General features: G+C 53.4%; 1 protein-coding gene across 1 annotated transcript; it reads left to right on the forward strand.

The window, feature by feature from the left end:
• Positions 1–301: 301 nt before the first annotated feature.
• On the forward strand, positions 302–8,050 carry LOC113616693 (NUT family member 2G-like; the record flags this gene model as incomplete). Its single annotated transcript, XM_027100090.1, has 9 exons — positions 302–380; positions 2,466–3,180; positions 4,137–4,265; positions 5,312–5,435; positions 5,794–5,877; positions 5,986–6,231; positions 6,648–6,764; positions 7,259–7,405; positions 7,562–8,050. Coding segments are annotated over 9 exons (2,130 nt in total), but the record flags the coding sequence as incomplete, so codon positions are not given.
• Between the last annotated feature and the right edge of the window lie 6,460 nt (positions 8,051–14,510).

The raw sequence follows: 14,510 nt of genomic DNA on the forward strand, positions 1-14,510 counted from the left end.
AGCAGTCAAAGACACTGGATCTGCTGAGACAATCCTAATTTCAAATACTCACTTCCATGTGGCCATAAGTCCCCAAGTGTTTATCAGACTAACACTTGGGTATTTTGTTCAGAAAGTCTAGTCTCTGTTGAAGTAAGTCAAGAGCCAGGTAGGAAGCTGAGTGTGTTGAGGGACACAAAACTAGGTTGATGGATAAAGACGTGAAAGGAAGGGACCGTCATGTCCAACGTCGGTGCCGTGAATCAAAAAGTTTATAAACTGCCTAAAGAGGCACACGCCAATTGTGTTGCCACTGTGTGAGGTGGAAGGAACTTCCGGTTCTTGCCTACCTCCCAGAGCCCTCGTGGAATGTTCCCCCACCCCGCCTCACCGGGACCCACGTGCCGTCTGCCCCTCCCCCACTGCAGAACGTTTCAGCCCACATGCTACTGTTTAAATTTAAACGTGGCTCTCCTTGGATCCTGAGCAACTGCTGAAGCAGGTCGCTCTCTGGGTCCTGGTCTTGACGTTTCTCATTGAGGCTACCAGGCAGCAGTAGTCCGTGCCCAAGCCTGCAGGATGGCTTCAGAAGGAGGTAAGCCTATAGGCTGGGGATGTGTTCTCAGAGACCCTGCCATCTCTCACATCCTTCGGGTTCATACGTGACACTTCACTGTGGGCACATAGTTGGACTGAAGTAGAGGGAGAAGAGAGCACTGGACCCACAACGACATTTCACCTGGGGAGACTGGGGAGCCTGAAGAAACCTGAGACTGCACTGGGGAGGAGGGGTCATTGGAGGTGGATCAAGAGGAATTGCCCTGGCTATGGAGAAAGGATGGCAGCAGACGGTTGATTGTTTCTAGAAGGGAGACAAGCCACTTTGAAACGTGTGTGTAAGGATGTGTGTGATGTCCTGGTGGTGACACAGGGAGGGTCATGAGGAAAGCCTAGACCTGTATTGTGTTCCTGAGGTACCTGAAGCTTGCCTCACCATATCTTTCAAAGGGATTTGAACAGGAGCATACTGTATCTCAGGGGGCCCTGGGGAGAGATGGTCTCGGTGAGAAAACTATTCAATGGGGCTGTGTGTGGCCACACCTGCAGTGAAGTGTCCTCTCCGAGAGCTAGGAAGGAGGTTACTCTAACTGCCGCAGCCCACACCTCATCCACTCCTCCCAGCCCAGAGCTCACTTCTCAGTTCAGGTAACTGTTGCCTTGGATTCAACAGGGGATGGGCAACCGTGTAACTTCAGAGACGGCTCAGGTTCCTGAGTTGCTCTGAATTGTTCTTCCTTTTGTGGTCCAGTATCTCATGGTGGACCCTCAGGCTGCCTTGAGAGGAAGAGTTTGTTCATATTTCATGTCACTCCTTCATGGACAGGGAACAGATGTGGAGAGGGCTTGTTTCGGGTGGAATGTCTAGGAAGGCTGCTTCCTCTTTTAAAGGGGGAAGGAGTGTAGCCCAGGGTCAGGAAGACGATCTTCTGTGTTACTATTAAACGTCCTATGACACCTATTCTGGTTAATTAGGTGCACCGTGGTGTGTACCTTGTTCTCCTGAACGGGAATGTGTTTCAGACAAGTTGGTCGCCATGGCACCTGGCTTATGCTTGCTTCTCAGATTGTCTCTCCGTTATTGGGAGCTGGAAGGGGAAGGACCACCGGCGGTCTATACTCCCACGACCAATGTAACATGACAATTCCCTGGCCCTTGTTTAATCCTCTGCAGCCATCACTGGCTGTGAAATGACAGGATCCAAGGGACATGCGCCTACTTCTCAGACCCCCCCCCACCTCCTAGGAAGAGAACTCCTGAGTGATGACAGTGACTCTGGGCACTGGGAAGGGGGTGGCAGGACCTGGCCCATGTTACGTACCTGCTGTGGGTTGTTCTGAGATGCAGGTGCATTCTGGGCCAGTGTTATGGGTTTGTATCAGGATTCCATTAGAGGGATATTTTCCAGCATTTTGTTTTGTTTTGTGAGGCTAGGCAAGAAAGAGGGGATTTATACTGAGCGTCAGGAAAAGGAGGACTGAGCAGGAGGTGGGGCCCTAATGTTTTACACAGTGCCTTTGGGTGCCTAGAACCTACCTTCCAGGAGGTCCCTACCTGCTGGTACGCCAGCTGAGGGGCATTTCCCACAGAGCGGATGTCCACACAGTTCCAGGTCTTGGGAGACAGCCTGTGAGGCTTAGCTGCCAGGGGGCGCCTTAGGGAGGCTCTCCAAGTGAATGCTTGCTGAGGCAATTTCTTCTCGGCAGGCAGGGGTCAGGGACCTTGGTGGATGGGCGCGGGGTCCCCAGTGGAATAATTCTCAACTGGAGGTCAGGGCATGAAAAGCACTTGAAGACATTTGCATGCTGCAGTTTCCCTTGTCCAGGTGTCTCTCACCTGTGGAGATTTACACTCTGATGCCGCAGAGAGCCTCTGTCCCACTGGCCCCTTCTCCTGCTCCATTCACTCCTTTCCTTTGCCTCAACAGCAGCTCCAGTGCTGGGAACGGATGTCATCATGAACCCTGGTGCCTCCTTGTCTGATTTCATGGCAGTGCTCTATCCTCCACCCATTCCTCGCCCCCAGGACCGGCCACCCTGGGGGCAGCACCTGCCACCTCCCATCACCCCAGCATTCCCTCCTGGCAGCAGCCTGCTGCTGCCAGCTTTCCCCACGACGCCTTTGGTGGCTAATGGTGGCCGTGGACCCAGTGCCCCTGGGGCCTGCAACCTCACTATTCAAGTCAGGTCACAAGGGAGGCCAGTGGAGGCCCCCCAGACTCAGACCTTTATCATAACTCAGGGCCCCCTCACCTGGAGCGCTCCAGGGGCCCTCAGCGGGACTGCTGCATGTCCTGCACCCGTATTCTTAGCACCCCCTGCGATGGAGACCATTGTGACTGCTCCAGCTGTTGGAGTTACTCAGGCTGGCAAGGGAGGCTGGACCCCAGGCTTTCCTCCTCAAGCTCCACCACCAGCTGCCCAGCTGGCCCCTATCATTCGCCCAGTGAACTCTGGGCCTTGGCCACATGGCACTTCCAGGGAGGGCAGCCTGGCCACCAACCAGCCCTACGCCTCGCAGGGTGACTGCTCTAACCCCCAGAGCGTGTACAGTAACTTCCGACGTTGGCAGCGCCTCAAGCCACTGGCGCGGAGACACCTTCCCCAGAGTCCTGATGCAGAAGCTCTGTCCTGCTTTCTCATGTGAGTGAACGCTCAGGGGGTCGTGAGCTTATCGGAGCTTTTAGATAAAGAGGACCTGGGGATGGACTCGCAGGTTAGGTTTCTAGGGATACTGGAAGCAAGGTCTGAGGGTGATGTCCATGCTATGAGAAGGCACATTGTCGGTCATGTGGGTGAGCCTGCCAGGCCATGACATCATGACTGAAATGTGCCTCATCTCAACTGACCCCACCACCCTGAGAGTCTAGCCAACTTGCTCTTCCATGATTCTCATGGTAATATGGACTGAAGACTTGCAGTCAGAGAGGGTCGTGCTGTAAGGTGAGGAGCCAAGGAGTGGATGCCGCACTCTCCTGTGGTGCGGTCTCCTTTCATACAGGACTTGATGTACATGGCAGGGGGAGGTCACTTCGGAGGAGGGGGAGGAGCGCGGGGCCCAGGCGAGCGCTTAATGCACGCCTCGACTTCGTTGTTGTGGAGAATTCCACTAGGAACAGGGTGATGGTAGAGCTCTCCTAAGGGCGTGGGCTCTCTCCCACTAGAGTTGTGAGCCTGGCAGGCATTTCCATCCTAAACCTCCGGTCCCTCGTAAAAAGGGGACAGTCACACTTCACTCTGAGGACCGGGCAGAAGACTCCTTGGGCTAATCTATGGAGTGTTAGCAGATGGCCTGGCACATGCCACGCCTCATTGATGATAGTGATTTTCCTTATGAAAAGGCAGCCTTGAAGAGGAAAAGAGCTCCCCAAGGCACAGTGTCCCAGCTCTAGCCTGGGAGTGGATGGTCATCCTCGAGTGAGTGTGAGGCGGTGACAGCAGTAGCCGGGAAGGCTTGTCTTTGCCCTCCCAGACACCTGCCTCTCACCCTCCTGTTGCTCAGTCATGCTGCGTTGAGTGATGTGTGGTCCACATTGGCGGGTGGGGTCAGGCAGGTGGGGGCTGGGCTGGGCACGGACACTGACCCCAAGGTCTTACAGCCCAGTGCTTCGATCCATGGCCCGCCTGAAGCCCACCATGACGCTGGAGGAGGCACTGTGCAGGGCCATGCAGGAATGGCAGCGCATAAGCAACGTTGACCGGATGATCTACTACAAGATAGCGGAAAAGTGAGTCAGCGCCCTGGGCCCAGGGGCTGCGTGGAGGCTGAGGCGAGTGGGTGAGGGCAGGGTCTGGCCGTGGGGGTGCTCATCAGAGAGGACAAAGGAGAAGGGCTGTCACTCAGAACAGGGGCCCCGCAGCCCAGAGGCCCTACTGTCCTCCAGAAACCCCTCCCTCACCTTGAGAGTTTGGGTCTTCTGTCCTTCCTCCACCAGGAGCTCTGCCCTCCCCTGATTTTGACCTACCCTTGCCTTGACATGAAGGTCTTAGGATGGGGCAGGGTGACGCTGTGAGTCCAGTTGGGGTCCAACTCCTGCCATATGGGCTGAGCCGGGGAAAGAGCTCCACGGGCCAGCCTGCTGCTTCCTTAGTGGTGGGTGGCTGGCGGCCACTGACATAGATTTGGGACCCCCTCTCCTCATGAAAAGTGGCCTGAGTGGGTACACTGGCATCCCTGAAGAGGCTGGGGAAGCCAGCTGTCGTCAGCCCGAGGGTCTCTGGCCCTTCCGTTGTTTGCTCCATGGTAATCCCCTTGGTTTAAGAAAGAAAAGCAAACCAACGAGCGCCTCTCAGAGGAAAGGAAGGCCTCTCCTCTGAGCTCAGCATCCACGTCGTCCAGCCTCTCCTGGGCCCTGTCTCCAGGCCTCTGTTCCAGGACTCTCAGTCCCAGCCCAGGGTCCTGGATTCGGGCAAGGACCCCTGTGGGGAACACATGCCTGTTCCAGCCTCTGGCTGTCAGCCCTTCATGTGGTTCTGGATGGGGTCGGGGGGCATGAGGAGGGTGCCCCCTGGGTCAGCCACGTGTCCCGTTGACCTGGTTCGATTCAGCGACCTGGGTCTATGCTGTTGAATGGCCTCCAGTGCTGGTGAGGCAGGAAGGGTCCCAGATCTTGTATCAGTTCCAGGAGCAGCTCTCTGCTGTGGACAGCACCTCACAGGGCCTTGACAGCCCCAAGGCACATCCTCTCCCAATCCCTCATCCTTGGCTGCCTTTGTTGGGCTCCAGAACCCAGGCCTTTTGCTCAGGGTGGCCTGTGCCTCCGTCACCCCCCAGGTTCGTGGAATTTGAGGCCGAGGAGGAGATGCAGATTCAGAAGGGGCAGTGGATGCAGTGCGCGCAGGACCTGCCTCCTCCAGCCCCACCGAAGCTGGATCCTCGGGGGCCCCCAGCCCCGAAAGTGGGCCTTCAGCCAGGCACCCAGTTTCCCACTGGAGTTGAAGGCACAGGTAACAGGGGCCTAGGGTGGGCCACTGTCCCCACGTGGATCCTTTTCCTTCAAGACAGGGGCATTGGTCTTTCAACCGAAACAGCCACCGAGGCAGGGGTGGGGGCGTGGGGTCTCAGCTGCCCTTTGTCACTATGGGGTATTGACTTGGTCAGTTTTGTAACTCCTCTCACACCTCCCTGTCAAAGGACCCCACACAAGGTCTGCCTAGGAAGTGGGCTTGATGGCGAGACCCCTAGAAAATTGGAGGTTCCCCACTTCCTTACTTGTGACTCTCTTAGATGCCCCCCTTACCTCCCCTCTCCAACAGTGCATGAGGCTTCAGGTGGTCCTGACCCCCCCACACCCACATCAATGTCCCCCAAACAATGCCCTCACCAACGTGCGCTCGGTGGTCAGGAGGTGGACCGGGAGTCCCTCACCTTCCTTCCCTTCCTCCCTCTCTGCCTCAGCCTGTGCTCCCAGGCTGTCCGGCCCCAGGGCCCAGCCCTCCTGCCCAAAGCCACACAGCTCCCAGCAGCCCCCGGAGCCCAGGGCACCCAAGGAGATTCCCCCCGAGGCTGTGAGGGAGTATATGGACATCATGGATGCGCTGGTGGGGCCCGGCCACTCAGCCACAGGCGAGTCAGATGCAGAAGGTGGAGAGGACGGAAATGAGCTGAAGCAGGAAGAGGACGGCATCTACTCGGACCCGGGCCTCTTGAGCTACATTGACAAGCTGTGTTCCCAGGAGGACTTTGTCACCAAGGTAGGCTAGGCCTGGAGCCTGGGGTCTACAAGATGCCAGGGCATGGAACACTCAGCACCCAAGATCTGGGTTCTGCTCAGGCCATTGGGACTTAAGCTCAGCTCCTTGTTCCTGAGCCTGGTGTTAGGGGAGGTTTACGCAGATGTATGTGTGTACATGTTTGTGTCTGTCTGTGTGTATGCCTTTGTGTGTCTGTGTATGTGCCTCTGTATATGTGCTCTTTTGTGTGTGACTGTGTATGTGCGTGTGTGTGTGTGCGTGTGTGTGCGTGCGTGTGTGTGTGTGTGTGTGCTGATCATCCCCGCCTTGTGGAGGAGAGTGAGGTGGGTCTCTGCTTTTCACTTTCCCTCCGGGTCTTCTTGTCTCACAGGCCACTCCTGGCCAAGGATGCTCACAGCCTCTTCTTTCTGTCCGAGGTGGAGGCAGTCATTCACCCTCGATTCCTGGCAGAATTGCTTTCCCCAGACCCACAGCTGGATCTCTTGGCCCTAGTGGAGGAGCTGGAGCAGGAGGAAGGGCTCACCCCGGAAGAAGTGAGTCAGGGGAGGGAGAGGGACACTCAGGGAGCCAGGGGACCCCACGGGAGGGGGACCCCAGGTGATCCAGGGGAGCCAGAGGAGGGAGGGATCCCCAGTAGAACACGGGAGACAAGGGACACCCAGGAAGACCAGGGCACGGAGGGACCCCAGTGAACAGGGGAGAGGTAGGGCCCCAGAACTGGAGGGCCACCTGGCGCTGTCCATCCCTCCCCTGCCTGGGAGGCCTGGCATGGAGAAGGGCCCGTTTTGGGGTGGGTGCAGTGCAGGGTGAAAGGAAGGAGAGGATGGGGATCCAGGAGGGGAGGGAAGGGCACAAAGCTGGGAATAAGGTGCAGGAGGATGGCAGGAATGCCACAGTGTCTCTATTTGGATTCGAGTCCTGGGGTCCCCCGTCCCCTCCTTCCCCCAAGGGCCATTGTCCCACTGCTCAGGGCTCCTCCTCTCACACGTGTGTGTGGAGCCAACACTGTCCTCCTCCCTCCTACCAGCTGGTGCAGAAACGACTCCTGGCCTTGAAAGCGGACGAGGGTGTGCGGGCAGCCCCGAGTCACAGTGCACCCGGAACGCGCTCAAGTCCTTCTGAGCCCGACGCCGGCCAAGGTGCCCAGAGGCACGACCAAGACCCCCATCTAGGGGTCAGTGATGAAGCCTGCCCACCAGAGATTGATTCTGAGGCTCCTCATAGGCTCATCCAAACAGACACTGGCCTGTGCAGGCCCAAAGCCTTTGTTCCCTCTCGAGGACGTCAGGAGGTCTCTCCATTCTGGGCCGGACGGCCCTCCCCTCCCCAGGGTCAAAGGCGCGCTGGCCCTCTACGGGGACCCAGGGATGCGTCTGTTCTCAGAGAGGCCACTCCTGTTCGGGAGGCCCGAGGGCCCAGGGACGGCTCCAGTGACGACGACGAGGAACTCCCCAGCCTGGCCTTCCTCTTCGGCTCTCTGCAGAGCCTGCTGCCTGGCTGGGTGTCCCAGAGTCCTGCCCATGCCTCAGGCCTGGCCTCCCCTGGAGGTTGGGGGGCCCAGAGTGCTCCCCACGCCCCCTCCCATCAGAGAAGAGGCCTCAGCCCAGCTCCACCAGCCACTCCCAAGTCGAGGAAGCGGGCTCTGTGTGGACGCCCAGCCGCTGCTGAGAAGCTGCCCATCCCCGGGGCTGGCCTCGGGGTGTCTGGGAGGCCAGGCTTGGCTCTGGGGCCTGCTCACCCCTCACAGCCGAGGAAAAGAAAGTGTGACCCGTGTGTCACAGAGAAGAGTAGGAAGTGGAAGAAGCACTGCAGCCAGTAGGGAACAGCTGGGCCGGCCCTCCAGGGCGAGGCCCCAGGGCGGCCCCCAGGGGAGCCTAGGGGCTCCTCCTCATCCCAGTGCTGACCCTGGATGATGTGGGGGGAAGGGAGGGAGGGCAGGACCCCCAGGGCGGGGAGGGGGAGAGGGATTGTGGGGGGTTAGGGAGGTGGGGGAGGTGGGTGTGGCCAGGTGTGGGTGGGAGCAGGACCTTTGGAGTGACGTATATCAATTGTGAATAAAGATCGTCTTGGTGGGAAATGCTCTCAGGCCACTGTCATCTTGTTCGTGTTGCGCTGCTCCACAGAGAGCGATCCAGAGAGGAAGGAAGGATGAGGGAGGTCACAGGAGCTCTGGATCTACAGGTGGCCGAACCTTTCCTCCACATAGACAAGGACTCCTCAGGCTGCCCCTGGGAACGCACAGCTCTCACTTTCCCCAGGGACCCCCTCATCATCCCCTTCTCTAAAGCCTGCTTGGCTAGGGGCCTTCTGGGGCCTCTGTACCATCTTCTGCATCCCTGAACCTTCTGGGGAGGCAGAGCTGCTTTTGTGCCTTTCAGCCCTCTGGACACTCACCAGTTTCTAGGATGGAGCCTGGAGACAGCCCTTGTCATTATGGAGCTTCTCTCTGCTTCCCTGAAGTGGCCAGGTGACGGCGCTGGGATGACCCTCCGCTCATCCAGGGTTTCCTGTGTGGGTGGCGTGAACAGAGAGGAAAAGTCTTGGCCATGGGGACAGGACTGTCTGCCTCGTCGTAGCGGGAGCATCCTCTAGTCCCACTGGGATTACTGCAATGTGGAGAGTGGTGGAGGCAGCTACCTCTTAATCCCAATGAGGATGCAACAAGGGGAATGGGTGCGGGGAAATTCATGGGGCACCCGTGAAAGGTGTGTATAAGGGTAATGACAGTTGGGCCCCTTTGTGGAACTTGTGGGATTTCTCTGCAGCAGCATCTCGTTCAACTGAGGGAGGAGGACCCATCTGGCTGTGGCTGTGGAGACTGGCCTCAGGGGCCTATGGGTGTGCAAAGACACCCCAGAACTACTGTCCCTTCCCTTTCCACCCATGGCTGGACATGTGTGTGTATTGGCATCAACACTGATTTGTATTCCCGTATAAAACAGTTCCTCCTAACAAACTATGACCACGTTTCACAAGAACAGCTTGCTCACAGCGGCAGCAGGGTTGGGGGAGAGGTGTCTGTGGCCCCAGATCTGGGTAGGAGCTGGGATCCGTGCAGAGGAGTGTGAAGGCCTCAGTCACCGTCCTGTGGGTGCTGGCAGAGACTTCGAATCATCAGAGCAGGGGAAATGACCCGCTCATAAGCGTGAGACGAGCAAACAATGAGGGGCAGGGCGCAGACCCCTACTGTCTCCCCAAACTGCCCCCCCTTGCAGCCTGCTTAGCCCCCGTCATGGCTTGTGCTGGCCCACCTCTGAAGCCCCTTCCTCCTAACGCACTCAGATGCTCTAGTCCTTTGTGAACCCACCCTGGGGCTCACCCGCCCTTCCCTGCTGGCCAAAGCCTCTTCCCCTGCTTCTGAGTTCTGATTCCTTCCCCAGGATCCAGGCGGGGGTTGGGACAGCAGAGACTCCCTAATTCTCCCTCCTCCTCCCGGAGATCTTGACAATCACCTTTGTATGTTTCTATGATTTTAACTATTCTAGATACTTCATGTGAGTGGCTAGGATATGTCCTTTTATGAGTGGCTTATTTCACTTACCATAACGTCTTAGAGGTTTATCCATGTTGTAGCATGAGACACGGTTTCCTTTTATTTCAAGGAAGGACATATTTCACTGTATTTATAGACCCCATTATCCGTTCATCTGTTGATGGACATTTGGGTTTCTTCACATCTTGGGTATTTTGGATAATGTTACGATGAATGTGGGTGTGCAAGTATCTGTTTGAGATACTGCTTTGAATTCTTTTGGATACAAACCCAGAAGTGGGACTGCTGGATCACATGGTAGTTATATTTTTAATTTTTTAAAAATTTATTATTTATTTATTTTTGGCTGTGTTGGGTCTTCGTTTCTGTGCGAGGGCTTTCTCTACTTGCGGCGAGCAGAGGCCACTCTCTTCATCGCGGTGCGTGGGCCTCTCACTGTCGCGGCCTCTCGTTGCGGAGCACAGGCTCCAGGCGCGCAGGCTCAGTAGTTGTGCCTCACGCACCTAGTTGCTCTGCGGCATGTGGGATCTTCCCAGACCGTGACTCGAACCCGTGTCCCCTGCATTGGCAGGCAGATTCTCAACCACTGCACCACCAGGGAAACCCCTAGTTTTAATTTTTTGAGGAAACCTCATATTGTTTTCCGTAAGGGTTGTCCCATTTTGCAGTCTCACCAACAATGAGAAAGATAGTCACCGTCAAGAACTTGGTAAATATCAACCTTATAAAAATGTTTATGCTTTTAGCACAGCTGTAGATAATCACAATTATGTATAATAATAATATTTTGGGTTATATATGGTGTCATGTAAATCATATTGCCTTTGGCTGCTTCTTTCAACATTCTTACTTTAAGAAAAATGGGGGACTTCCGGGAAGATGGCGGAAGAGTAAGACGCGGAGATCACCTTCCTCCCCACAGATACACCAGAAATACATCTACGCGTGGAACAACTCCTACGGAACACCTACTGAACGCTGGCAGAAGACCTCAGACCTCCCAAAAGGCACGGAACCCCCCACGTACCTGGTTAGGGCAAAAGAAAAAAATAAACAGAGACAAAAGGATAGGGACGGGTCCTGCACCAGCGGGAGAGAGCTGTGAAGGAGGAAAAGTGTCCACACACTAGGAAGCCCCTTCGCGGGCGAAGACTTCGGGTGGCGGAGTGGGGGAGCTTGGGAGCCGCGGAGGAGAGCACAGCAACAGGGGTGCGGAGGGCTAAGCGGAGAGATTCCCGCACAGCGGATCAGGGCCGACCTGCACTCACCAGTCCGAGAAGCTTGTCGGCTCACCCGCCGGGGCGGGCGGGGCTGGGAGCTGAGGCTCGGGCTTCGGTCGGAGCTCTAGGAGAGGACTGGGGTTGGCAGCGTGAACACAGCCTGCAGGGCGTTAGTGCACCGCGGCTAGCCGGGAGGGAGTCCGGGGAAAAGTCTGGACCTGCCGAAGAGGCAAGAGACTTTTTCTTCCCTCTTTGTTTCCTGGTGCGCGAGGAGAGGGGATTAAGAGCGCTGCTTAAGAGAGCTCCAGAGACGGGCGCGAGCCGCGGCTAAAAGTGTGGAGCCCAGAGACAGACATGAGATGCTAAGGCTGCTGCTGCCGCCACCACCAAGAAGCCTGTGTGCGAACACAGGTCACTATACACACCCCCTTCCGGGGAGCCTGTGCAGCCCGCCACTGCCAGGGTCCCGGGATACAGGGACAACTCCCCCCCCGGGAGAACGCACGGCGCGCCTCAGGCTAGCAACGTCACGCTGGCCTCTGCCGCCGCAGGCCCGCCCCGCACTCCGTGACCCTCCCTACCCACCCCCGGCCTGAGTGAGCCAGAGCCTCCGAATCAGCGGCTCCTTTAACCCCGTCCTGTCTGAGCAAAGAACAGACGCCCTCCGGCGACCTACATGCGCAGGCGGGGCCAAATCCAAAGCTGAGCCCCTGGGAGCTGTGATAACAAAGAAGAGAAAGAGAAATCTCTCCCAGCAGCCTCAGAAGCAGCGGATTAAAGCTCCACAATCAACTTGATGTACCCTGCATCTGTGGAATACATGAATAGACAACGGATCATCCCAAATTAAGGAGCCCTGTGGATGAAAGGCTCTTGGTGCTGCAGCCAGGAGTCAGTGCTGTGCCTCTGAGGTGGCAGAGCCAACTTCAGGACACTGGTCCACAAGAGGCCTCCCAGCTGCACATAATATCAAACAGCGAAAATCTCCCAGAGATCTCCATCTCAACGCCAGCACCCAGCTTCACTCAACGACCAGCAAGCTACAGTGCTGGACATCCTATGCCAAACAACTAGCAAGACAGGAACACAACCCCACCCATTAGCAGAGAGGCTGCCCAAAATCATAAAGTCTACAGACACCCCAAAACACACCACCAGACGTGGACCTGCCCACCAGAAAGACAAGATCCAGCCTCATCCACCAGAACACAGGCACTAGTACCCTCCACCAGGAAGCCTACACAACCCACTGAACCAACCTTAGCCACTGGGGACAGACACAAAAAACAACAGGAATTACGAACCTTCAGCCTGCAAAAAGGAGACCCCAAACACAGTAAGATAAGCAAAATGAGAAGACAGAAAAACACACAACAGTTGAAGGAGCAAGATAAAAACCCACCAGACCTAACAAATGAAGAGGAAATAGGCAGTCTACCTGAAAAAGAATTCAGAATAATGATAGTAAAGATGATCCAAAATCTTGGAAATACAATAGACAAAATGCAAGAATCAGTTAACAAGGACCTAGAAGAACTAAAGATGAAACAAACAATGATGGACAACACAATAAATGAAATGAAAAATACTCTAGATGAGATCAATAGCAGAATAACTGAGGCAGAAGAACGGATAAGTGACCTGGAAGATAAAATAGTGGAAATAACTACTGCAGAGCAGAATAAAGAAAAAAGAATGAAAAGAACTGAGGACAGTCTCAGAGACCTCTGGGACAACATTAAACACACCAACATTCGAATTATAGGGGTTCCAGAAGAAGAAGAGAAAAAGAAAGGGACTGAGAAAATATTTGAAGAGATTATAGTTGAAAACTTCCCTAATATGGGAAAGGAAATAGTTAATCAAGTCCAGGAAGCACAGAGAGTCCCATACAGGATAAATCCAAGGAGAAATACGCCAAGACACATATTAATCAAACTGTCAAAAATTAAATACAAAGAAAACATATTAAAAGCAGCAAGGGAAAAACAACAAATAACACACAAGGGAATCCCCATAAGATTAACAGCTGATCTTTCAGCAGAAACTGCAAGCCAGAAGGGAGTGGCAGGACATATTGAAAGTGTTGAAGGAGAAAAACCTGCAACCAAGATTACTCTACCCAGCAAGGATCTCATTCAGATTTGATGGAGAAATTAAAACCTTTACAGACAAGCAAAAGCTGAGAGAGTTCAGCACCACCAAACCAGCTCTACAACAACTGCTAAAGGAACTTCTCTAGGCAAGAAACACAAAAGAAGGAAAAGACCTACAATAACGAACCCAAAACAATTAAGAAAATGGGAATGGGAACACACATATCGATAATTACCTTAAATGTAAATGGACTAAACGCTCCCACCAAAAGACACAGATTGGCTGAATGGATACAAAAACAAGACGCATATATTTCCTGTCTACAAGAGACCCACTTCAGACCTAGAGACACATACAGACTGAAAGTAAGGGGATGGAAAAAGGTATTTCATGCAAATGGAAACCAAAAGAAAGCTGGAGTAGCAATTCTCATATCAGACAAAATAGACTTTAAAACAAAGACTATTAGAAGAGACAAAGAAGGACACTACATAATGATCAAGGGATCGATCCAAGAAGAAGATATAACAATTGTAAATATTTATGCACCCAACATAGGAGCACCTCAATACATAAGGCAAGTACTGACAGCCATAAAAGGGGAAATCGACAGTAACACGTTCATAGCAGGGGACTTTAACACCCCACTTTCACCAATGGACAGATCATCCAAAATGAAAATAAATAAGGAAACACAAGCTTTATATGATACATTAAATGAGATGGAGTTAATTGATATTTATAGGACATTACATCCAAAACCAACAGAATACACATTTTTCTCAAGTGCTCATGGAACATTCTCCAGGATAGATCATATCTTGGGTCACAAATCAAGCCTTGGTAAATTTAAGAAAATTGAAATTGTATCAAGTATCTTTTCCGACCACAACGCTATGAGACTAGATATCAATTACAGGAAAAGATCTGTAAAAAATACAAACACATGGAGGCTAAACAATGCACTACTTAATAACGAAGTGATCACTGAAGAAATCAAAGAGGAAATCAAAAAATACCTAGAAACAAATGACAATGGAGACATGATGACTCAAAATCTATGGGATGCAGCAAAAGCAGTTCTAAGAGGGAAGTTTATAGCAATACAATCCTACCTTAAGAAACAGGAAACATCTCGAATAAACAACCTAACCTTGCACCTAAAGCAATTAGAGAAAGAAGAACAAAAAACCCCCAAAGTTAGCAGAAGGAAAGAAATCATAAAAATCAGATCAGAAATAAATGAAAAAGAAATGAAGGAAACGATAGCAAAGATCAATAAAACTAAAAGCTGGTTCTTTGAAAGGATAAACAAAATTGATAAACCATTAGCCAGACTCATCAAGAAAAAAAGGGAGAAGACTCAAATCAATAGAATTAGAAATGAAAAAGGAGAAGTAACAACTGACACTGCAGAAATACAAAAGATCATGAGAGATTACTACAAGCAACTCTATGCCAATAAAATG

Source organism: Aethalodelphis obliquidens, unplaced genomic scaffold (genome assembly GCF_003676395.1).
Source record: "Aethalodelphis obliquidens isolate GAN/ISIS:26980383/991018 unplaced genomic scaffold, ASM367639v1 scaffold353, whole genome shotgun sequence".
Classification (NCBI taxonomy): domain Eukaryota; kingdom Metazoa; phylum Chordata; class Mammalia; order Artiodactyla; family Delphinidae; genus Aethalodelphis; species Aethalodelphis obliquidens.